The sequence below is a fragment of the Pristiophorus japonicus genome, chromosome 11 (assembly GCF_044704955.1).
Source record: "Pristiophorus japonicus isolate sPriJap1 chromosome 11, sPriJap1.hap1, whole genome shotgun sequence".
In the NCBI taxonomy this organism is placed as follows: Eukaryota; Metazoa; Chordata; class Chondrichthyes; family Pristiophoridae; genus Pristiophorus; species Pristiophorus japonicus.
The window spans coordinates 146,050,999-146,077,489 of NC_091987.1; the positions used below are offsets into that span (position 1 = coordinate 146,050,999).

Genomic DNA, 26,491 nt, shown 5'->3' on the forward strand with positions numbered 1-26,491 from the left:
AGCATCTTAACCTGAGGGAGAGTGTGCTGATGGCGAGGTATCGGTTCAACACGTGCCCGCGATCTGAAGGTCAGGAAGTGGCGAGATACGTCGCCGAGCTAAGGCGACTTGCAGGACAATGTGAGTTCGATGGCTACCTCGAGCAGATGCTCAGAGACCTTTTTGTACTGGGCTTTGACCACGAGACCATCCTACGAAAACTTTTGACTGTCGAGACACTGCCCCTCAGTAAGGCCATTGTGATAACACAGGCGTTTATGTCCACCAGTGATAACACCAAACAAATCTCTCAGCACACAAATGCTAACAATGTTCATAAATTAACTGTGTTTGCGAGCAGAAATATACAGGGCAGAAACCACAAGTCTGCAACTGCCAGCAGGCCTCAGGTGACCCAGATGACTCAGAGTCCGCAACAAAGGATGAATGCAAGGCAATTCACACCTTGTTGGCATTGTGGAGGCTTCCATTCAGCCTATTCAAAGGGTATGTTTGCAAGAGCTGTGGAACAATGGGACACCTCCAACGAGCTTGCAGACGAGCTGCAAGCTCTGCAAAACCTGCTAACCACCATGTTGCAGAGGAAGATCGGTCCATGGTGGATCAAAGCAATTTCGAGCCGCAGAGAGAGGAAGCAGATGCTGAAGTACACAGGGTGCACACATTTTCGATGAAATGTCCACCTATAATGCTAAATGTAAGATTGAATGGCTTAGCCATGGAACTGGACACTGGCACTAGCCAATCCATCATGAATAAAAAGATGTTTGAGAGACTGTGGTGCAACAAGGTACTCAGACCAGCCCTGAGCCCCATCCACACGAAACTGAGAATGTACACCAAAGAGCTCATCACAGTCCTGGGCAGTGCCATGGTCAAGGTCAGCTGCAAGGGCACGGTGCATGAACTACCACTCTGGATTGTCCAGGGCAATGGCCTCACACTGCTTGGAAGGAGCTGGCTGGGCAAAATCCGCTGGAACTGGGATGACATCCGAGCGCTATCACATGTCGATGAGGCCTCATGTACCCAGGTTCTTAACAAATTTCCTTCCCTTTTTGAGCCATGCATTGGAAACTTTTCCGGGGCGAAGGTGCAGATCCACTTGGTCCTAGAGGCACGACCCATTCACCACAAGGCGCGAGCGGTACCTCACAAGATGAGGGAGAGAGTGGAAATCGAGCTGGACAGGCTGCAACGCGAGGGCATCATCTCCCCAGTGGAATTCAGTGAGTGGGCCAGCCCGATTGTTCCAGTACTCAAAAGTGATGGCACGGACAGGATTTGCGGCGATTATAAAGTAATTATTAATAATTTCTCACGACGGGACCAATATCCGCTATCTAAGGCAGACGACCTATTTGCGACACTGGCAGGAGGCAAGACGTTCACCAAGCTCGACCTGATTTCGGCCTGCATGATGCAGGAGCTGGAGGAGGCTTCAAAGGGCCTCACCTGCATCAACACGCACAAGGAACTGTTCATCTACAACAGATGCCCGTTTGGAATTCGGTCGGCTGCAGCGATCTTCCAGAGAAACATGGAGAGCCTATTCAAGTCGGTAGCAGACACGGTGGTTTTTCAGGACGACATATTGCTCACGGGTCGGGACACCGTCGAGCATCTACAAAACCTGGAGGAGGTCCTCCAGCGGCTGGATCGCGTAGGGCTGCGGCTGAAGAGGTCGAAATGCGTCTTTATGGCAACAGAAGTGGAGTTTTTGGGGAGAAAGATCGCGGCGGACGGCATTCGGCCCACAAACACCAAGACAGAGGCTATCAGGAACACGCCCAGGCCACAGAATGTCACGGAGCTGCGTACATTCCTGGGACTCCTCAACTATTTGGTAACTTCCTACCGGGATTAAGCACCCTCTTAGAGCCCCTACATGTGTTATTGCGTAAAGGTGAGAACTGGGAATGGGGATAAAAAACAAGTAATTGCTTTTGAGAACGCTAGAAACATTTTATGCTCCAACAAGCTGCTTGTATTGTATAACCCGTGTAAAAAACTTGTGCTAGCATGTGATGCGTCGTCGTACGGAGTCGGGTGTGTATTACAACAAGCTAACGTTGCGGGGAAGTTGCAACCTGTCGCCTATGCCTCCAGGAGCTTGTCTAAGGCCGAAAGGACTGACAGCATGATTGAGAAAGAGGCATTAGTGTGTGTGTTCGGGGTAAAGAAAGTGCATCAGTACCTGTTTGGCCTCAAATTTGAGCTTGAAATCGATCACAAGCCCCTCTCATCTCTGTTCGCTGAAAACAAGGGGATAAATACTAATGCCTCAGCCCGCATACAAAGGTGGGCACTCGCGCTATCAGCGTATAACTATACCATCTGCCACAGGCCAGGCACCAAGAACTGTGAGGATGTTCTCAGTCGGCTACCATTGTCCATCATAGGGGTGGAAATGGCGCAGCCTGCAAACTTGTTGATGGTGGCGCATCCCGCAGACCTGTTGATGGTCATGGAAGCGTTTGAAAATGATAAATCACCTGTCACGGCCTGCCAGATTCGGACTTGGACTAGCCAAGATCCTCTGCTGTCCCTAGTAAAAAAACTGTGTACTGCATGGGAGCTGGGCCAGCATCCTTGTTGAAATGTAAGAGCTAATCAAGCCGTTCCAGCAGCGAAAGGGCGAGCTGTCCATTCAGGCAGACTGCCTGTTGTGGGGTAACTGCGTAGTGCTACCCAAAAAGAGCAGGGAGATATTCATCTCGGATCTCCACAGCATGCACCCGGGTATAGTAATGATGAAAGCGATAGCCAGATCCCACGTGTGGTGGCCCGGTATCGACTCTGACTTAGAGTCCTGTGTAAGGCAATGCAGCGTGTGTGCTCAGTTGAGCAATACGCCCAGAGAGGTACCACTAAGTTTGTGGTCCTGGCCCTCCAGACCATGGTCGAGGATCCACCCATGGAACTCTCAAACTCAAGTTGCTCGGAAACTGTAAGGTCAGATAAATCTGCCGCTGCCAGGTAAGAGGTTGACACACCGTGCTCTGTCGAAACGTTGCACTCACTGTGACCTCCGATTAATCCAGTTGCTCCTCCCTTCAAATAGCCTCCAAGTATCGCCTAAAGAAGTTGGGACCACTTGGTTTCTCTGGCATGTTCAGTGGTGGATGGTATGTGAGGCGGAGACACTTAATTTTGCGAACGGGGTGCTCGCGGGTCGTTGCACGCGCACTGACATCATGATCTGACTGAAGTTACACAGCGAGGCGGTAGTGTTTTGCGCCGCCGGTAAACCTGAAACAAATTTCCTGACAGGGCGCCACAACCTGCACAGCCGGGCGGTAAGCCATTCGAGACGCATTAACGCCTCTCCAGGGCGCTAAACAACCAAATTTCTCGCCCATTGCCTTTGGGCCCCACCACAAACTTTGTTCCCTAGCCATCAACTCCACCCCTCTCCATAGCATCCGTCTGAGGCTGAACCAGACTGTTCCTAACCTTGGTGTCATACTTAACCCTGAAATGAGCTTCCGACCACATATCCATGACATAACTAAGACCGCCTATGTCCAACTCTGTAACATTGCCCATCTCCGCCCTTGCCTCAGTTCATCCGCTGCTGAAACCCTCATCCATGTCTTTGTTACCTCTAGACTTCAGGCTGGCCTTCCGCACTTCAGGCTGGCCTTCCGCATCTACCCTGCGTAGATTTAAGGTGATCCAAAACTCGGCAACCCATAACTCTCACCAAGTCCTGTTCACCCATCACTCCTGTGCTCGTTGACCTACATCAGCTCCTGGTTAAGCAACGCCTCGATTTCAAAACTCTCATCCTTGTTTTCAAATCCCTTCCTGGCCTCGCCCACTCCCTATCTCTGTAATCTCCTCACAAGCACCTCCACCCACTCCCTCCCGCCCCCCCCCCCCCCACCTCCCGGAGATATCTGGGGATGTTTTACGACGTTAAAGGCGCTATATAAATACATGTTTTTGATGTTGCATTCAACACAGGCAGACTCTGCTGTATTCCTGTGATGATGAAAGTCCTGAAATGAGCAATTTGCTTGGTGAAGATTGCAGCGGTTTGAAGGGATGGTCCCCAGAGTCCAGGTGGAAGATACCGCTGTCCTCCAACACACCCTGCCAAGCATCTTAACTTTCTTCACAGTCCTAGCAGTTTAATAATAAATGAATAAGCAGCATAGCAGGAGAACGAGTCAGTTAGAAGAGATGCAAGTACCTGGAAGAAGATGCAGTCTGAACACTGCCTCCACAAGCTTTCTGAGCGGGGTTTATTTCGACAGTACAGTTCGTAAATCTGAAGGTCTTCCATCTACAAATACAAACAAGATGTTCATCACTGTAAAGATTGTTAACTGTTGGAAATTTACTGCCACCACAATTAGTTTACTACTTGGTTAATGACTGGCAGAACCCACCCTATCAACAACACTACACTTCTTGAAACAAAATCCTGAATCTCTGAGCAGAATCATTTTATGTTCAACTTTATTTTTTTTTTAAAAAGGTGCCTTACCACATAATTTACTCCCACCATGCCCCTCATTACAGGAAATGACCAAACCCATCTCAACTCTGACTGACTGTCATATTGCTAACATTGATTGTTCGTTGCAATCAAGTTAAGCCCCATAGGTGGAAACAGGCCTTGCAAATTATTATTTTTAAGAGTCTTTTAACTTCGAAACACTTTGCATTAGTGATCCAAAATGCAAACACGTATAGTCAATTTACTGCACAATACCACCAATAATCCACAGTTTACACAGAGTTCATTTGGAGACTATGGCTTAGTGTCCTGGCCAACACTTATCCCGCAACCAATGATTAAAACAGGTTATCTGGTTATTTATCACATTGCTGTTTGTGGGATCATGTATGCACTAATTGGCTGCCACGTTTCCTACATTACAACAGTAACAGCACTTCAACAGTACTTCATTGGCTGTAAAGTGTTTTAGGACAACAACAACTTGCATTTATATAGAGTCTTTAATGTAGAAAAACATCCCAAGGTGCTTCACCATGTGTGATCAGACAATGACTGACATTGAGCCAAAGAAGGAGATATAAGGATGGGTGACTGAAAACTTGGTCAAAGCGGTACGTTTTGATGAGAGTCTTAAAGGAAGAAAAAGATGTAAAAGGTTTCAGGAGAGAATTCCAGAGCGTGGGGCCTAGATGGCTGAAGGCACGGCCACCAATGATGGGGCGAAGGGAGTGAGGGAGGCACAAGAGGCCAGAGTCGGAGGAATGCTGAGTTCTTGGAGGGGTGTAGGGCTGCATGAGGTTACCGAGATAGTGGCGAGGCCATGGAGGAATTTGAATGTGAGGATCAAAAATTTAAATTGGGGGTGTTGGGGGACTAAGAGCCTATGTAGGTCACTGAGCACAGGGATGATGGGAGATCAGGATTTGCTGAGAGTTGTGATACGGGCTGCAGGGCTTTGGATGAGCTGAAGTTTACGGAGGGGGGAGGATGGGAGGCCGGTCAGGATGGCATTGGAATTGCCGAGTCTGGAGTAACAGAAGCATAGATGAGGATTTCGGCAGCAGATGACCTGAGGTAGGAGTGGAGGTGGGAGAGGTTACAGAGGTGGAAATAGGTGATCTTTGTGATGGAGAGGATATGGGTTGGAGTCAATGGATGCTGAGGTTGTGAACAGTCTGGATCATCCTGAGACAATGGGTGGGAGGGGTATGGAGTTTGGAGCAGGGGCCGAAAACAATGGCTTCGGCCTTCCAAATGTTTACATGGAGGAAATTGATGACAGAGGTTTTTTGAGGAAGGGTTGATGCTGGCGGTTTGGAAAGGAAGGGGATGGTACCTGAGGAGAAGGAATCATCAACAATGGCAGCAAGCAGAGGGACATGCAGTTTATTGGTAGCAGAGCTGAGAGAGCAGGAGATGGGTGTCATGGACAAAACAAGTTTGGTGAGGGCTTGCGGAGAGATAGGAGAGAAACCAGAGGCAGGTTTAGGGCAGGGGGATCTTAGTGCGGTAGGAGTGCGCATTCCATCTTGGATGTTAGCTTTTACTTTGCGCCATGGAGAAAAGGGTGGAGTCTTAGTAAGCTATGGCCAGAACCTTGCAGCTGGGAACCCTCAGAAGGGTAAAAAAAGGCAGAGGCCCTCTGCCTCGCTGTGTTGCCCTAGAATTTCTAGGATGACCCCAGGGAAATGGGACGGTGAATGTAGTGTTTCCACCTACAGCGGGGGGCAAGCATGAAATGATGGGCAAGGGACTTAAAGGTGCCTCCCACCTCATTTTCCAGTGTGATTGCCTACTGTGAAGGGCAGCCAGAAGGTTAGGCCTTACACCCTGCCTCCTTGCCACCCCTCCCCGAGAACAAAGGCGGCGAGAGAGGCAGACAGCAAGGCTGCGGAGGACCCAAAGAGGGACAAGCCTTTTTCTCCCCACATATTTTTGGTCCTGGAGGCCTGCTGGCTACTGTTTATGGACAGCAGTTGGTAAACATTACTGTAGTGGCTGGACGTGCGTCCGTGGAGAGGATTGTTTTCAAGTTACACTAGGATTCTGCCCTGTTTACACTCACCCTGCAAATTACAGCGCGGGGGTGGGGGAAGATCTTTCACACACCCCTCGCCCCACATCGTGACTGGAATTCCCAAGCTGAAAATTATCGCGCAGGCATCTTTACACAGGCCTCCAGACTTTACGAGAATAAGGCCACTAATCCCGGAGAGTTCACAGACAATGGCTCTATCAGGAGCTGAAGAATTGTTTTCAATTTTGTCTTTGGCCCAGAGCGGGTTTGAAGGCTCTGGGTGGTTCCAACTTCCAAGGGTGTATTGAACTGGGTGTCACTGATGCACATATCCAGGCTGTTCTAATGGCACAAGATTTGGGGGGCAGGTAGTTCAGACGTGTAGGGTTCTGTTTCACTACACTTGTGCTGGGGGAGTGAGAGTGGTAATGGGAGTGGAAGTGAGAGTGGGCAGGGGGAGTGGAAGGAAGAATGGGAGTGGGAATGAGAGGGGTAGAGGGGAAAGGAGAGTGAGGGGGAGAGCGAGTGAGATTGGGAGTAGGAGTGGGAGTGGCAGAGGGAGAGAGAGAGGGAATGGAAGAGAGAGAGGGAGTGGGAGAGAGAGAGGGAGTGGGAGAGAGAGAGGGAGTGGGAGAGGCAGAGGGAGAGAGGGAGTGGGGGAGAGAGAGGGAGTGGGAGAGAGAGAGGGAGTGGGAGAGAGAGAGGGAGTGGGAGAGGCAGAGGGAGAGAGGGAGTGGGAGAGAGAGAGGGAGTGGGGGAGAGAGAGGGAGTGGGAGAGAGGGAGTGGGAGAGGCAGAGGGAGAGAGGGAATGAGAGAGAGGGAGAGAGGGAGTGGGAGAGTCAGAGGGAGAGAGGGAGTGGGAGAGAGGGAGTGGGAGAGAGAGAGAGAGAGGGAGTGGGAGAGGCAGAGGGAGAGAGGGTGTTATATATGTTAACTTGTATTTACTCTGTACAGCTACCAGAGGGCTCATCCCTGGAGTCCCAATCGATCCCATAATCCCTTGGGAGCACAGGTGTTTAAGGAGGCTCAACAGATTGGAGAGACACTCTGGAGACCTGCAATAAAAGACTAAGGTCACACTTTACTTTGAGCTCACAGTGTTCAGTCTGACTCTTTCTCCATACATAACAGAGGGAGTGGGAGAGAGAGGGAATGGGAGAGGCAGAGGGAGAGAGGGAGTGGGAGAGAGAGAGGGAGTGGGAGAGAGAGAGGGAGTGAGGGAGTGGGAGAGAGAGAGGGAGTGGGAGAGAGAGAGTGGGAGAGAGGGGGTGGGAGAGGCAGAGAGAGAATGGGAGAGAGGGAGTGGGAGAGAGAGATGGAATGGGAGCGGCAGAGAGAGTGAGAGAGAGGGAGTGGGAGAGGCAGGGGGAGAGAGAGAATGGGAGAGAGAGAGTGGGAGAGAGAGAATGGGAGAGAAAGAGGGAGTGGGAGAGGCAGAGGGAGAGAGAGAATGGGAGTGGGAGAGAGAGAGGGAATGGGAAAGGCAGAGGGAGTGGGATAGGCAGAGGGAGTGGGAGAGAGGGAGTGGGAGAGAGGGAGTGGGAGAGAAATAAGGAGTGGGAGAGGCAGAGGGAGAGAATCGGAGTGGGAGAGAGAGGGGGAATGGGAGAGGCAGAGGAAGTGGGAGAGGCAGAGGAAGTGGGAGAGAGAGGGGGAGAGGGGGAGTGGGAGAGAGGGAGTGGGAGAGAAACTGTGAGTGGGAGTGGGACAGAGTGGGAGTGGGCCCTGGGATTTTGGGGTGGACGTGTTCCAATGCCCATGCAGATGCACTTGGAGGTTAGGGTAAAGTTTCAAAGTTTTGTGGTGAATTATTTGTAGTCATGTTGTGTAGCGAAGTTGTGTGCTTGATAATAGCAGCTTCTAGCCATCTAGAGCCAGCCATGTGCCTCGGCAGGGAGTACACTGAAACATCGACAGTACAGCATTACTCATGACTTTACATACCCGCTCCAGGAAACATCGTCCCACCAACTCCGGACATTCAATGTAATTTTCCAGCTCCCTCAGGAATATCCTAAATAGAAAGAAGGAAACACATCTTCTCAGTTTGGGCTTTTCAAATTCTCTGAAAAACAAGGTTCCTTGAATTGACTCCAGCATTACAGTGAGCTCCTGCTGACTATGAACGTTCCTGGTCTGCCTCGTCAGGAGCGCAACTTCGATGCCCACCACTTAAAAGGCCAAAGGAGGCTAAGCTGGAGCCGGGACTCTCCACACTGAATTTCCCAATTTACCCAGCTCAGAAAGAAAGACCTGTATTTATGCAGTGCCTTTCATGAACTCAGGACATCCCAAAGCACGTCACAGCCAATCAAGTACTTTTGAAGTGTGGTCACTGTTGTCTTTGTTACCTCTAGATTTGACTATTCCAATGCACTCCTGGCCTGCCTCCCACATTTTACCCTACGTAAACTAGAGGTGGTGCAAAACTCGGCTGCTCGTGTCCTAACTCACACCAAGTCCCGCTCACCCATCACCCCTTTGCTCGCTGACCTACATTGGCTTCCAGTTAAGCAATGCCCCGATTTCAAAATTATCATCCTTGTGTTCAAATCCCTTCATGGCCTCGCCCCTCCCTATCTCTGTAATCTCCTCCAGCTTACAACTCCTCCGAGATGTCTGCGCTCCTCTAATTATGTCCTCCTGAGCATCCCTGATTATAATCGCTCAACCATTATTGGCCGTGCCTTCTGTTGCCTCGGCCCCAAGCTCTGGAACTCCCTGCCTAAATCCCTCCGCCTCTATTTCCTCCTTCAAGATGCTCCTTAAAACATACCTCTTTGACCAAGCACCCGCGCTAATTTCTACTTGTGCGGCTCGGTGTCAAATTATTATCGCATAATACTCCTGTGAAGCGCCTTGGGACATTTTACTACATTAAAGGTGCTATATAAATACAAGTTGTTGTTGTTGTAATGTAGGAAACTTAGGAGCCAATTTGCACACAGCTGGCTCCCACAAACCGCGATGACAGACATGAGCGGATAATCTGTTTTAGTGATATTGATTGAGAGGTAAATATTGGGCAGGACACTGGGGTGAACTCCCCAGCTGTTCTTCAAATAGTGCCCTGGGATCTTCGACACACAGAGGGTAGATGGGGCATCAGTTTAACGTTTTATTCAAAGGCAGTGCCTCCAACAGTGTAGCACTGGGAGTGTCAGTCTAGATTTTGTGCTCAAGTCTCATGGAGTGGGACTAGAACCTACAACCTTCTGACTCAGAGGTGAGAGTGCTACCCACTGAGACACGGCTGACACCGTGGAGGTGGTACTGCTGGCTGACACTCCGAGAGAGACGAGTCACATCTGCGTCCAGGTGGGTGCAAGTGGGCTCACTGGGGAAGGGTCCAAGCAAGGGAAGTGGCCTAGATCCCTGAAGAAAGGTGGATTGGCCATCATGGGGTGCTGGATGGAGATGGGCATCTGATTCTGTGGTTGCATGAGCAGGGAGACACTGGAGAGGCACCCATAGCCATTGTGGGTGGTCACTGGCTTTGTGTAAATGAAGTGCCCTCCCACTGACCCTACAGCCCCCAGCAGCCTGTGGATTTCAGGGCCACACTTGGTCATACAATGCTTATACCGGTTATGGAAGTCATAGATGTCAGGCATGTTTCCAAACAACACATCTTTCTTCTTCTGCAGAATCACAGGGATGAACGGAATCATTGAAGGGTTTTCCATCTCGGCAGCATACCCCTGGAGGATGACAAACAGTGGGATTAAAACCAAATCAGTTCTGCCACTGACCAGCGGAAGAGACTTCCTGCATACGGCCACTAACAAGAACATCCTCTGGTTAGTGACACGGTTACACTTAGACTTTTAAATGTGGCTTTACTTTATCCTTCCTGTACTAAACTTGGGACCGGGATTACAGTCAGGATCATCATGGCTGGGGAGTGATTCGAAGGATACAATACTTCCTTTATTTCCCGCTGAGCACTTTTCACACAGACCTCACTGTAATTAAGGTACTTGCTAAACTCTGTGAATGGGACATTAACTCCTTGTATAAAGCTGCTGATTTTCTCTGTAATCATCTGTGAACTACTTTACAAGAGGTCAGCATTCAAAATGCAATACAGACTGTTTCTGATATAACTGGGGTCAAATAGGGCTGCGTCATCGCCCCAACCCTCTTATCAATTTTTTTCGCTGCCATGCTCCACCTCACAGTCAACAAGCTCCCCGCTGGAGTGGAACTAAACTACAAAATCAGTGGGAACCTGTTCAACCTTCGCCGTCTCCAGGCCAGGTCCTAGACCACCCCAACCTCTGTCGTCGAGCTACTGCCTGCGTCTGCGCACATACAGAGGCTGAACTCCAAATCATAGTCAATGTATTTACTGAGGCGTACGAAAGCATGGGCCTTACGCTAAACATCCGTAAGACAAAGGTTCTCCACCAACCTGTCCCCGCCACACAGAACTCTGCTCCCCAGTCATCAAGATCCACGGTGCGGCCATAGACAACGTGGACCATTTCCCATACCTCGGGAGCCTCTTATCAACAAGAGCAGACATTGACGACGAGATTCAACACCTCCTCCAGTGCGCCAGTGCAGCCTTCGGCCGCCTGAGGAAAAGAGTGTTTGAAGACCAGGTCCTCAAATCTGTCACATGCTCATGATCTGCAGAGCTGTAGTAATATCCGCCCTCCTGTATAGCTCAGAGACATGGACCATGTACAGTAGACACCTCAAGTCGCTGGAGAAATACCACCAACAATGTCTCCGCAAGATCCTGCAAATCCCCTGGGTGAACAGATGCACCAACATTAGCGTCCTCGACCAGGCCAACATCCACAGCACTGAAGCACTGACCACACTTGATCAGCTCCACTGGGCAGGCCACATAGTTCGCATGCCACTCAAGACTCCCAAAGAAAGCGCTCTACTCGGAACTCCTTCACAGCAAATGAGCCAAAGATGGGCAGAGGAAACGTTACATGGGCAACATCCCCACTGACACCTGGGAGTCCCTGGCCAATGGAGAAGTGCATCCGGGAGGGCGCTGAGCACCTCGAGTCTCATCGCCGAGAGCATGCAGAAATCAAGCGCAGGCAGCGGAAAGAGCGTGTGGCAAACCAGTCCCACCCATCCCTTCCCTCAACGACTATCTGCCCACCTGTGACAGGGACTGTGGCCCTCGTATTGGACTGTTCAGCCACCTAAGAACTCATTTTTAGAGTGGAAGCAAGTCTTGTTTCCTCGATTTCGAGAGACTGCCTATGATGAAGATACCCTGAATGGGTTCTTTGATTTCCTGAAAGCACAAAGAGTTGGAGCAGACCTTCATACAAGCCAGCTACAAGTCCCAGCATCACTCGAAACTTTCATTATTAAATAAACCACTGAACTTCACATCTCGACTCCTTCTCTTCCTTAAGTAGGCAACAGTTAATGAAGCTCCCCATCTTCTCCTAAGGTGCCAGAAAAACCTTTCATTTTCTTCTAACAATCACAAATGAATCTATCGCTCACAAATACACACCAGAATGCAGCCCAATATTCATTCATCTCTGCCATACGCATGGGAAAAAGAAAATCTCTCAGAATGAAAATAAATCAAACCTCAAGAACAATCAAACTCAAAAAGTTTCTCTTTCCAGAACTCCGTGAAACATCAAGCTCTTCCCTCAAATGTTAGACACAAAAAAGTGACTCCCACAGCTACCTTGCCTTCCACTCCGCTTCCTGTAAGGACTCTATTCCATTCTCCCAGTCTCACCTGTTCTGACAATGCCTCCTTCCATACCAGTGCTTCCAGTCTGTCTTCCTTTTTCCTTCGCCGTAGTTAACATGGCCCTCGACTGTGTCCATCCCATTTCCTGCACTTCTGCTCTCACCCCTTCCTCTCCCTCCCAGAACCACAATAGGGTTCCCCTTGTCCTCACCTTCCACCCCATCAGCCTCCGCATTCAATGGATCATCCTCCGTCATTTCCGCCACCAAACACATCTTCTCCCTCCCCTTACAGCATTCCAAAGGGCCCATTTACTCTTCGACGCCCTGGTCCACTCCTCAATCAGCCCCAACACCCTTCCCACGTCACCTTTCCGTGCAAGCGCTGGAGATGCAATGCCCATCCTTTTACCACCTCTCTTCCCACTGTGCAGGGCCCCAAACACTCCTTCCAGGTGAAACAGCGATTTACTTGTACTTCTTTCAATTTAGTATACTGTAGTCACTGCTCATGATGTGGTCTCCTCTACAATGGGGAGACCAAACGCAGATTGGGTGGCCACTTTGCGGAACACCTCCGTTCAGTCCGCAAGCGTGACCCTGAGCTTCCGATCGCTTGTCATTTGCCTGTGTCCCAACTCGCACCAAGTCCCACTCATCCATCACTCCTATGCTCGCTGACGTTCATTGGCTCCTGGTTAAGCAACACTTCGATTTTAAAATTCTCATCCTTGTTTTCAAATCCCTTCATGACCTCACCATCTCTGTAATCTACTCCAGCCTTACCACTCTCTACGATGTCTGCGCTCCTCCAATTCTGGCCTCTTGTCCATCCCTGATTGTAATTGCTCCACCATTGGCGGCTGTGCCTTGAGCTGCCTAGGCCCTAAGCTCTAGAATTCCCTCCCTAAACCTCTCTGCCTCGCTTTTCTTCTTTAAGACACTCCTTAAAACCTATCTCTTTGACCAAGCTTTTGGAAACTGCCCTAATATCTCCTTATGTGGCTCGCTGTCAAATTTTGCTTGATAATGCTCCTATGAAGCGCCTTTGGACAATGTTAAAAGTTCCTGTTGTTGATGACACAGGTAATGAGCTGGACAATAAAGCTGTATTGCTTTATTGTGACTGTCACTGTTCAGTCAGAACAACCTAAATTAGATAAAGCACAGCAACACTCATTGCAAACTGACTTACCTCCAGCACACAAAGCAATTCTTCGACATAGGCTCTCTCAGTTTCAATCAGCTCATTCATTACATGGCTGTGGAAAAAAGAAAATAGATAATCTTGTCACCTTATCGTACTGGAATATCTACACTGAGATAGCAAGAACAGTACAAATCTACAACCTCAGTGAAACGATGCTCACTGTTTGCCTACAGAACAACAGTGTCTGTAAAGCACTGTGGCACATTCTGAGTGTGATCAGGCAGTAAGTGTGAGACATTCTATACTTACCATTTGAGAAAAATAATTCTAGAATTCTAGCAGGTTAGAAAGCACACTGGTGGTGTCAGAGGACCCTGTATTTATTTTCGAACATTACTGTTTAAAAGATTTAGCTCTAAAACACAACAACTTAAAAGAAAAAAAGACAGACTTGCATTTATATAACGCCTATGGATGTCCCAAAGCACTTTACAGCAAATGTGGCAGTTTTGAAGTGTAGTCACTGTTGTAATGTAGCAAACGTTACTGCCAATTTTCACAGCAAGCTCCCACAAACAGCAATGTGAAAATGACTAGATCATCTGTTTTTAAGTAATGCTGATTGAGGGATAGATATTAATAAATAATTTACATTCCAAACTAAAGGAATTCAAAGGAGCGCTCAGTCAGAAGGATGGAATGAGACAGACCAGTCTGTGGAATGTTGTTCCTTGAACAGCACTTCAAACAGAGGCAATAAGGGCTCTTTGACGTTGCCTACTTTCATGAAGTTTTGGGATATTAGACCAAGTAAAACGAGCAGTAATGGCTGCTGCCTCAGCTCCGTTGGGAAAGCTTGCATCAGAATCCTATTCCAGATAAACTGCCATTCCCCTTTAATACCCAACCAGAGCCCACCCCGTCATCTTTCAACAGGCTCAAGTAGGTGTGGCTAACCCTCCATTTCATATTCCCCAACTCTGCCCCAAACCCGAGCCTGGTTAACACTGCCGCCACACGGATGGTGTCACGAGCAGCACAGTGTAATCCCCGCAGCTGGTGTCATATCAGGGAGTCCATTTTGTTGAATGGAGCTGAAGGTTGGTGTAGCTTTGCTTATATATTGATATTAGTTGTTTGTACTCTGAAAGGTCTATCAACTTTTTCGCTGCCCTGTTTGGTCAGCTCTGCAGAATCATTATCATCATCATCATCATCATCAACAAGAGCAGATATCGACAACGAGATTTAACACCATCTCCAGTGTGCCAGTGCAGCTTTCGTCCACCTGAGGAAAAGAGTGTTTGAAGACCAGGCTCTCAAAACTGCCACCAAGCTCTGCAGAAATTATAGTGTGGACTGCAGACATGGATTTCCCAATGGGGAGATGGAAGAGGCTAGATTGCAGACTACCAGAATGAGGCATCGCATAAGATGTTTATTTCTTACGCACAGAGACCCACTCACCAGGGTCTCCAGACCAAGGTCTTACTTAGATCTTCCACACCACCAGTGCCTCAGAGGCTGTGCTCCCCCCGCCCCCACTACCCACCAGATACAATTGGGAGATTTATCAATTGCTGGCTGAAGATCTGCAGCTCACTTCAACCAGGAGAACCTGTTCCAGCGAAGGTCACTACAGCTTGTCAGCTGTGGCTCAGTGGGTAGCACACTCGCCTCTGAGTCAGAAAGTTGTGAGTTCAAGTCCCACGCCAGGAACTTGAGCACATAAATCTAGGCTGACACTCCAGGGCAGTGCTGAGGGAGAGTTGCACTATTAGAGTTGCCATCTTTCGGATGCGATATTAAACCTCTCAGGTGGACGTAATAAATCCCATGGCACTATTTCGAAGAATAGCAGAGGAGTTATCCCCAGTGTCCTGGCCAATATTTATCCCTCAATCAACATAACAAAAACAGATTATTTGGTCATTATCACATTGCTGTTTGTGGGAGCTTGCTGTGCGTAGGTTGGCTGCTGCGTTTCCCACATTACAACAGTGACTACACTCCAAAAGTACTTCATTGGCTGTAAAGTGTTTTGAGACGACCGGTGGTCGTGAAAGGCGTTACATAAATGGAAGTATTTCCTTTTTTTTCAGGTCCCGACAGGTCATGCAGCATCAAAGCTCCATAAGGCCACCCATTAACTTTAAGAACAGGAAAGCTTACATCATGCAGATAGTGCAGTGCCAATCACCTTATCCTGCACAAAAATGTCTGCACCTCAGGAAGCTTGTTATCATGTGACAATCTACAGCACCTTGTATCAATGCTGTTCCCTGCAGTCATGACTACTCCAGTAAGGTTTCCACAGACAGATATAATGATGCCCATGGCACTATAAGAAAGGTGACAGAGCAGACTATAAGCATTCTGCCGTCTCACTTTAGTTGCCTGAATGAATCTGGTGGAGTTGTGCAGCACGGCCTAGCGAGAGTCTCCAGAATCATTGTGGCTTGCTGCATAATACATAACATTGTGATCAAGAAAAGCCTTGCTGGGCAGTGTTTAGGGGCAGGTTCTAGGCCAGAGATGGACAGGTTTTTCTTTCAATTTTTACATCTTTGTATCGTCACCTCTTACCAATACCACTCTCACCTCCTTAACACTGCAAGGTTCTCCTCATCGTCAGAAGAGGAACATTTCCTTCCCTCACCAAGTTCATTCATCTCAATCTGCAAAGAGAAGGAAAATCTTAAAATATTATCAGAATTCAGCATATTTACCACATCGTCAGCAATTGTGGGAGACATGGGCAATATTGCCACATCACAATCCCCCAATGCCTCATGTGTAGTCTCATGGAGTTTAGAATATGAGCTTCCAGTTCAGATACCAATCAGGACCTACAGTATATGTAAAGATTGCATTTAGTAAGATTAATGCAGTGCCAACTGATTAGTCAGTCATGTATGAAGACTAATCAGTTGGCACTGCATTAATGGGTAATGTATGGGTAATGTATGAAGGGGAAATTGCTTTCTCTGAGTAAAGTGGAGTTACATTCCCTTCTCCGTGTAAGCACTAACCTACCATTCATGGTACACAGCATTTTTAATAGCGGATATGACATTACTTTCATGCACTGAATTTCTATCATTTTCACCAATCACTAAGGTATTTCCATTGCATTACACACACAACATTCAGGCTTGTTAAATAAACTTTATATGAAACTTACTCAGCAAACCTCAGCTATATATTACTCTAAGCTGTCTTATTCAAAGCAGCATACAGGATTCCACAAACTTTCAAAAGTTAATATATGGAGTTAATTTTCATGGGGAATGTATGTTGGGCGGGAGGAAGATGGGTGTGCTTTACCCACCTGAAGGAATTGGCATGGGGCCTGTGTTATTTTCGTGGTTTAGCCTAATTTAAATTAGTTTGGCGAGTTGCCATTGTAGAATGTGCTCTTCTTCAGCAGCTTGGCGATTAAGATGGTGGAAAACCTGGCAGGGCAGCCACTACACTAGAGCAGTACCTGTACTTTAAAGGGGATGTTACACTCATAATAAATGGTTAGACTGCGTACTGTGTGTAATGAGCAAGTGTGACCTTAGCTCCTTTATGAAGATTCCAGAGTGCAGGTACCTCGTGGGTGGCCTGCTTATATACTGTGCTCCTGAGGGATCCCTTGGGACTCCAAAAGGTCAGCCCTGGTGGTCAGGTGTGGTGCAGGTTACACGGGGTTAAATACATAACATCACTCCCCCGTGAAGTCAACAGTACTCTTATTTACAAGGTGAGGCTATCTGGGGCTTTGTGCTCCCTTGTCGATCATCTCGATACAAATGTTGGTGTGGGTGGGTTGGTCAGTTCTTCACTGGGCTGTTGGGTAGCCGGCCTTGCATCCACTATTTCTAGGGCCACTTCCTTAAGTACTCTGGGATGCAGACTATCAGGCCCTGGGGATTTATCGGCCTTCAATCCCATCAATTTCCCTAACACAATTTCCTGACTAATAAGGATATTACTCATAAGGACTGACTAACTAATAAACATATTAACTTTTAACGAGCCTGCCAAAGTATTACAAAGAGTCAAGCCTGCCAAATTTAAACAAAGAATTCTGAACTGATTTGGCGGCAAGATTAGAACAACTCAAATGGTATAACTGGCCCCTGTTTTTAACAGAGGTTAGGTTGCTAGGTAGCTACATGGTTGCTACCACCTCAGATGACATACTTGGCCATACAACCGAGAGCACGTTTGTGTCATCAAGAAGGGAGAGAAACCAACGCGACAGTTGAAAACTAACTTCTCCAGCCTCGAAGTCCTGAAGTCCTGAAGGAAGGAAGAACATCACCATCGCGGCAACGACCGAGCACAGCCAACGTGGTACTAACGAAAAACCACCGCAATCGACCAAACTCGAAACAAAACTCCAACTGGAAGAAACCGAAGAGTCGAAAGTTTCAACTTTACAATCTAAGGCCTGACTACCAACAGGTGAAAACATTACCTAAAGAGACTTTGAACCTATTTCTAACGAAGAAAACCAGGTACTTACCCCATAGATCTAAAACGCGCCTTACCGCATCAGCGGACTCAACCCAACTGAAGATTGCGCAGCTAGAAGTCTTCTCCGACGTTCGGGGTATGGCAAGCAGAACCTACAGAACTCAACGAATCCTGAGATCGTGAACTACCGCTGACTGACCAGAAAGGATTGGTAGGCATAGTCCCTGCCTGCCCTGGAATCTAACCTAGCTAGAATTAGGTATTGGGAGGTGGGAGGTGTAATTTTACTGTAAGCCCCTTTGAATGTGTAATGTATTATTCTTTTATTAGAATGATTTTAAGTTTGACATTGTAATTTTCTTGTATGGTTCTTTATTAGAGTGATTATAAGCTTTGACATTGTATTTTCTTGTCTTTAATAAAATCAAAGTTCTTTTGCACCAAACCAGTTGTCCTTTGCACTTTATCACATCCCCCAAATAAATCCAGAGTCTAGAACCCAAGGGAGTGGGAGCGATTCGAACCGCTCAAGTTAGTCAGAGGTGAACCTGACCCCGGGACCACCCCCTTACACCCAGAAGGAACCCTTTAAGAAGTAAGGAATTGAAATTCTGTACCGCCATTTTTGAGGCAGTGACACTGCCTGAAGGGTGGTTTTACCGCCTCAAATTGACCAATTCAGTATTTTTCCCCAAAAATGAGAAAGCACTGCAAAAAGAGACATTACACACTGGTCCTCGGGCGCCAACGGAATGGTAGCTCAGGAAGCCAACTCAATTTCCTGACGGTAGGCTGCCGGCATCCGAGCGGATAAAGCTGGGGAAAAAAACGTTCGAAAATGTCTTTCACCCAAAACTCCTCACTGGTGCCATTAAAAAATATATGCTGATAAAATTTAAGTTAACAACTTCCCTTGATCTCTGGACAGATCCCTGATGTACCGACAGCTTTTCCAGGCTGTACAAACGCTTGCCCGGTATGGCCACCGCACCTACCTAATTTCGCAGCCGCAGCGCCAAGAGGGTGTTGTACGCTCGATGACATCACCACGTGGCTGGCAGTAGAGCACGCAGCAATACCTCTTGGTGTTGCCCCCACTGCCCGAACTAAATTTTTCGGGAGGCAGTGATGGTAAGTCCTTAGCTCCCTCTCTCCGGTGCTAATAGGTGGCGTAACAAACCGAATTTTGACCCCGAAGTGTGATGCCACAAGCTCTTTGAGAGTTCAGAATGTTCTGCAGCAACTACAAGCATTTTGAAATTGTCTAAGCAGCACGAGATAAACACTATTCCATACAAGCAGAATGTCTCCCTAAACCTTTTACTGCTTTACGCGAGAGCCGCTGTGGATCCCTTCACATGAATCTGGAAATGTTCGCCTCATAACTTGTATCAGCTATGGCCTCTGGGACGGAGCAGAAATTAGCAATACAGGCAGAGACAAAAATGGTGTTCGGGGTTGAAACTACGTCAGTTGGCCACAATTACCATCGATTGAAGAGGCTCCTGCCTGTTTCCGCTGAGGACGTCAGACTGCCTAGATCAAGCTCCACACAAGAATTGGAATGGGCGGGAAGATTGGCGGTAAGTCAACGCAACTGTTTGGTGTGATATTTTGGCTCCGCTACGGCCCTGTGTTTCAGTTCAAAATGTGACAGCAGGGACACAAAAATCATCCACCATATAATAAAAATGCAATATTCCAACTTGATCCTGCCCTCCCTCCCTTCACCCTGTGCCAAAGCAAATCATTTGTCATTATCATCTTCTACAACTGAGGACGAGACTTGCCTATAGATTTTGCATGGCCATCATCCAGTCCCTACATCATAGGGCAGGAGGAGTTGAGATTCACAAAGGAGAATACAAATCCTCAGTTTTTCCCTTCCATGTAAATGTTTCAACCCACGGCTTTCCACAAAATGTCCATTTGGGAGCTAATGGGAGCAACCAAGCGAGGCGATGGGCCAGGAAACCATTGGTGCCTGACCATAGTCAACTACTGTATGATCAGCACATGCCGAGCATTGCTAATTAAATGACACTGCAGCTCTGGCCCACCAACACATAGCTCACAGCTAACAATGCTCTTTGTTTATGATATTTAGCTACAAAAAGTTTGTACCTTAGAAAGACTTCTGTTTTTTTTAAGCAGATTAATCTGAGTCACGTTTGCTTTGGAGTTGAGTTCAGGCCCCTTCTTGTGATCTGAAAGAGAAGAATAAAAGTCAAATCCAAACTAGGGCTGTTCGTACAAAAAGACAATTTCAAAAGAAGAATAATTTATTGCATTGTTGCATTGGTACAGTCAATTGTGAAACGATCCATTGTTACAGTTAATTGGGAAACTATCCATCGGTACAGTCAATAGGCAAACTATACATCGGTACAGTCAATTGGGAAACAATCCATCGGTACAGTCAACCTGGGAAACTATCCATCGGTACAGTCAATTGGGAAACTATCCATCGGTACAGTAAATAGTGAAACCATCCATCGGAACAGTCAATTGGGAAATTATCCATCGGTACAGTCAACCTGGGAAACTATCCATCGGTACAGTCAATTGGGAAACTATCCATCGGTACAGTCCACCTGGGAAACTATCCATCGGAACAGTCAATTGGGAAACTATCCATCGGTACAGTCAACCTGGGAAACTATCCATCGGTACAGTCAATTGGGAAACTATCCATCAGTACAGTCAACCTGGGAAAGTATCCATCGGTACAGTCAACCTGGGAAACTATCCATCGGTACAGTCAACCTGGGAAATTATCCATCAGTACAGTCAACCTGGGAAACTATCCATCGGAACAGTCAATTGGGAAACTATCCATCGGTACAGTCAACCTGGGAAACTATCCATCGGTACAGTCAATTGGGAAACTATCCATCGGTACAGTCAATCTGGGAAACTATCCATCGGTACAGTCAATTGGGCAACTATCCATCGGAACAGTCAATTGGGAAACTATCCATCGGTACAATCAACCTGGGAAACTATCCATCGGTACAGTCAATTGGGTAACTATCCATCGGTACAGTCAACCTGGGAAATTATCCATCGGTACAGTCAACCTGGGAAACTATCCATCGGTACAGTCAATTGGGAAACTATCCATCGGTACAGTCAATCTGGGAAACTATCCATCGGTACAGTCAATTGGGCAACTATCCATCGGTACAGTCAATTGGGAAACTATCCATCGGTACAATCAACCTGGGCAACTATCCATCGGTACAGTCAACCTGGGAAATTATCCATCGGTACAGTCAACCTGGAAAACTATCCATCGGAACAGTCAATTGGGAAACTATCCATCGGTACAGTCAACCTGGGAAACTATCCATCGGTACAGTCAATGGGGAAACTATCCATCGGTAAGGTCAATGGTGAAACTATCCATTGGTACAGTCAATTGGGAAACTATCCATCAGGAGAGTCAATATGGAAACCATCCATCGGTCCAGTCAATGGGGAAACTATCCATCGGTCCAGTCAAATGGGAGACTATCCATTGGTACAACCAATAGGGTAACTAGCCATCGGTAAAGTCAATGGGGAAACTATTCATCAGTACAGACAATTACAAAACTATCCATCGGTGCAGTCAATTGGGAAACTATCCATCGGTACAGTCAATTGGGAAACTCTCTATCGGGACAGTCAATTGAGAAACTATCCATCGGTACAGTCAATTAGGAAACTATCCATCGGAACAGTCAATTGGGAAACTATCCATCGGTACAGTCAACGTGGGAAACTATCCATCGGTACAGTCAATTGGGTAACTATCCATCGGTACAGTCAACCTGGGAAATTATCCATCGGTACAGTCAACCTGGGAAACTATCCATTGGAACAGTCGATTGGGAAACTATCCATCGGTACAGTCAACCTGGGAAACTATCCATCGGTACAGTCAATGGGGAAACTATCCATCGGTAAGGTCAATGGTGAAACTATCCATTGGTACAGTCAATTGGGAAACTATCCATCGGGAGAGTCAATTGGGAAATATCCATCGGTACAGTCAATTGGGAATCTATCCATTGGTACAGTCAATTGGGAAACGATCCATCGGTACAGTCAATTGGGATATAATCGATCGGTCCAGTCAATTGGGAAACTATCCATCGGTACAGTCAATTGGGAAACTGTCCATCAATTCAGTTAATTGGGAAACTATCCATCGGTACAGTCAATTGGGAAACTTTTCTTCGGTACAGCTAATTGGGAAACTATCCATCAGAACAGTCAATTGGGAAACTATCCATCAGCACAATCAATTGAGAAACTATCCATTGGTACAGTCAATGGGGAAACTATCCATCGGTAAAGTCAATTGGGAAATTATTCATCGGTACAGTCAATTGGAAAACTATCCATCGGTACAGTCAATGGGGAAACTATCCTTCGGTACAGCCAATTGGGATACTATCCATCTGTACAGTCAGTTGGGAAACTATCATCGGTACAGCAAATTGGGAATCTATCCATTGATACAGTCAACTGGAAAACTATCCATCAGTACATTCAATGGGGAAACTATCCATCGGTATAGTCAATGGGGAAACTATTCATCGGTACAGTCAATGGGGAAACTATCCATCAGTACAGTCAATTGGGAAAATATCCATCGGTACAGTCAATGGGGAAACTATCCATCGGTACAGCCAATTGGGAAACTGTCCATCGGTACAGTTAATTGGGAAACTATCCATCGGTACTATCAATTGGGAAACTATCCTTAGGTACAGCCAATTGGGTAACTATCCATCGCTACAGTCAATTGGGAAATTAACCATCGGTGCAGTCAACTGGGAAACTATTCATTGGTACAGTCCATGGGGAAACTATCCATCGGTACAGTCAATTGGGAAACTATCCATCGGTATAATCAGTTGGGAAACTATCCATCAGTACAGTCAATTGGGAAACTATCCATCGGTACAATCAAAGGGGAAACTATCCATCAGTACAGCCAATTGGGAAACTATCCATCGGTACTGTCAATTAGGATACTATCCATCGGTACAGTCAATTGGGATACTATCCATCGGTACAGTCAATTGGGAAACTATCCATCGGTACAGTCAATGGGGAAACTATCCATCGGTACAGTCCATTGGGAAACTATCCATTGGTACAGTCAATTGGGATACTATCCATCAGTACAGTCAATTGGGAAACTATCCATCAGTACAGTCAATTGGGAAACTATCCATCGGTACAAACAAAGGGGAAACTATCCATCAGTACAGCCAATTGGGAAACTATCCATTGCTGCAGTCATTTGGGAAATTATCCATCGGTACAGTCAATTGGGAAACTAACCATCGGTACAGTCCATTGGGAAACTATCCATTGGTACAGTCAATTGGGATACTATCCATCAGTACAGTCAATTGGGAAGCTATCCATCGGTACAATCAAAGGGGAAACTATCCATCGGTACAGTCAATGGGGAAATTATCCATCGGTACAATCAATTGGGAAACTATCCATCGGTACAGACAATTGGGAAACTATCCATCAGTGCAATCAATCGGGAAACTATCCATCGGTACAGTCAACTGGGAAATTATCCATCTGTACAATCAATTGGGAAACTATCCATCGGTACAATCAAAGGGGAAACTATCCATCAGTACAGCCAATTGGGAAACTATCCATCGGTACAGTCAATTGGGAAACTATCCATCAGTACAGTCAATTGGGAAACTATCCATCGGTACAATCAAAGGGGAAAATATCCATCAGCACAGCCAATTGGGAAACTATCCATCGGTACTGTCAATTAGGATACTATCCATCGGTACAGTCAATTGGGATACTATCCATCGGTACAGTCAATTGGGAAACTATCCATCGGTACAGTCAATGGGGAAACTATCCATCGGTACAGTCAATTGGGAAACTATCCATCGGTACAGTCAATGGGGAAACTATCCATCGGGACAGCCAATTGGGAAACTCTCCATCGGTATGTCAGTTGGGTAACTATCATCGGTCCAGCCAATTGGGAATCTATATATTGGTACAGTCAATGGGGAAACGATTCATCGGTATATTGACTTGAGAAACTATCAATCAGTACAGCAAATTGGGAATCTATTCATCGGAACAGCCAATTGGGAAACTATCCATCAGTACAGTCAATTGGGAAACTATCCATCGGTACAATCAATTGGGAAACTATCCATCAGTACAGACAATTGGGAAACTATCCATCAGTGCAATCAATCGGGAAACTATCCATCGGTACCATCAATTGGGAAACTATCCATCGGTACAGTCAATGGGGAAACTATCCATTAGTACAGTCAGTTGGGAAACTATCCATCGGTACAGTCATTTTGGAAATTATTCATCGGTACAGTCAATTGGGAAACTATCCATTGGTACAGTCCATTGGGAAACTATCCATCAGTACAGTCAATTGGGAAACTATCCATCGGTACAATCAAAGGGGAAACTATCCATCAGTACAGCCAATTGGGAAACTATCCACAGGTACTGTCAATTAGGAGACTATCCATCGGTACAGTCAATTGGGATACTATCCATCGGTACAGTCAATTGGGAAACTATCATCGGTACAGTAAATGGGGAAATTATCCATCGGTACAGTCAATTGGGAAACTATACATCGGTACAGTCAATGGGGAAACTATCCATCAGTGCAGCCAATTGGGAAACTCTCCATCGGTAAGTCAGTTGGGAAACTATCATCGGTCCAGCCAATTGGGAATCTATCCATTGGTACAGCCAATTGGGAATCTATTCATCGGAACAGCCAATTGGGAAACTATCCATCAGTACAGTTAATTGGGAAACTATCCATCGGTACAATCAATGGGGAAACTATCCATCGGAACAGTCAATTGGGAAACTATCCATCAGTGCAATCAATCGGGAAACTATCCATCGGTACCGTCAATTGGGAAACTATCGATCGGTACAGTTAATTGGGAAACTATCCATCAGTACAGTCCATTGGGAAACTATCCATTGACACAGTCACTTGGGAAACTATCAACGGTACAGTCTATTGGGAAACTATCCATTGGTGCAGTCAATTGAGAAATTATCCATCGGTACAGTCAATTGGAAAAATATAGATCGGTACAGTCAATTGGGAAACTATCGATCGGTACAGTCAATTGGGATACTATCCATCGGTACAATCAATGGGGAAACTATCCATCGGTATAGTCAATGGGGAAACTATCCATCAGTACAGTCAGTTGGGAAACTATCCATTGGTACAGTCATTTGGGAAATTATTCATCGGTACAATCAATTGGGAAACTATCCATCGGTACAGTCCATTCGGAAAGTATCCATTGATATAGTCAATTGGGATACTATCCATCGGTACAGTCAATTGGGATACAATCGATTGGTACAGCCAATTGGGAAACTATCCATCGGTACAGGCAATTGGGAAACTATCCATCGGTACAGTCAATGGGGAAACTATCCATCGGTACAGCCAATTGGGAAACTCTCCATCGGTACAATCAGTTGCGAAACTATCATCGGTCCAGCCAATTGGGAATCTATCCATCGGTACAGTCAATGGGGAAACTATCCATCGGTACAGTCAATGGGGAAACTATTCATCGGTACATTCAATTGAGAAACTATCCATCGGTACAGCCAATTGGGAATCTATCCATCGGAATGGCCAATTGGGAAACTATCCATCAGTACAGTCAATTGGGAAAATATCCATCGGTACAATCAAATGGGAAACTATCCATCGGTACAGTCAATGGGGAAACTATCCATTGGAACATTCAATTTGGATACTATCCATCAGTACAGTCAATTGGGATACTATACATCGGTACAGTAAATTGGGATACAATCGATTGGTACAGCCAATTGGGAAACTATCCATCGGTACAGTCAATTTGCAAACTATCCATCGGTACAGTCAATGGGGAAACTATCCATCGGTAAAGTCAATGGGGAAACTATCCATCGGTAAAGTCAATTGGGAAACTATCCATTGGTGCAGCCAATTGGGAAACTCTCCATCGGTAAGTCAGTTGGGAAACTATCATCGGTCCAGCCAATTGGGAATCTATCCATTGGTACAGCCAATTGGGAAACTATCCATCGGAACAGTCAATTGGGAAACTATCCATCAGTGCAATCAATCGGGAAACTATCCATCGGTACCGTCAATTGGGAAACTATCGATCGGTACAGTTAATTGGGAAACTATCCATCAGTACAGTCCATTGGGAAACTATCCATTGACACAGTCACTTGGGAAGCTATCAACGGTACAGTCTATTGGGAAACTATCCATTGGTGCAGTCAATTGAGAAATTATCCATCAGTACAGTCAATTGGAAAAATATAGATCGGTACAGTCAATTGGGAAACTATCGATCGGTACAGTCAATTGGGATACTATCCATCGGTACAGTCAATGGGGAAACTATCCATCGGTATAGTCAATGGGGAAACTATCCATCAGTACAGTCAGTTGGGAAACTATCCATTGGTACAGTCATTTGGGAAATTATTCATCGGTACAACCAATTGGGAAACTATCCATCGGTACAGTCCATTGAGAAACTATCCATTGGTACAGTCAATTGGGATACTATCCATCGGTAAAGTCAATTGGGATACAATCGATTGGTACAGCCAATTGGGAAACTATCCATCGGT

The 26,491-nt window shown here is 46.5% G+C and overlaps 1 protein-coding gene across 2 annotated transcripts in view; it reads right to left on the reverse strand.

The window, feature by feature from the left end:
• mcf2la (mcf.2 cell line derived transforming sequence-like a) overlaps positions 1-26,491 on the reverse strand; it is a 673,365-nt gene that overhangs the window by 144,333 nt on the left and 502,541 nt on the right. For both annotated transcript variants that reach the window (XM_070894133.1, XM_070894134.1), the window contains exons 14-19: positions 19,919-20,001; positions 15,929-16,005; positions 13,373-13,439; positions 10,075-10,190; positions 8,434-8,503; positions 4,199-4,291 (exon numbers count right to left, since the gene is read on the reverse strand). In XM_070894133.1, coding sequence (XP_070750234.1) covers positions 4,199-4,291; positions 8,434-8,503; positions 10,075-10,190; positions 13,373-13,439; positions 15,929-16,005; positions 19,919-20,001 — 506 coding nt within the window. The remainder of the gene's footprint in view (positions 1-4,198; positions 4,292-8,433; positions 8,504-10,074; positions 10,191-13,372; positions 13,440-15,928; positions 16,006-19,918; positions 20,002-26,491) is intronic.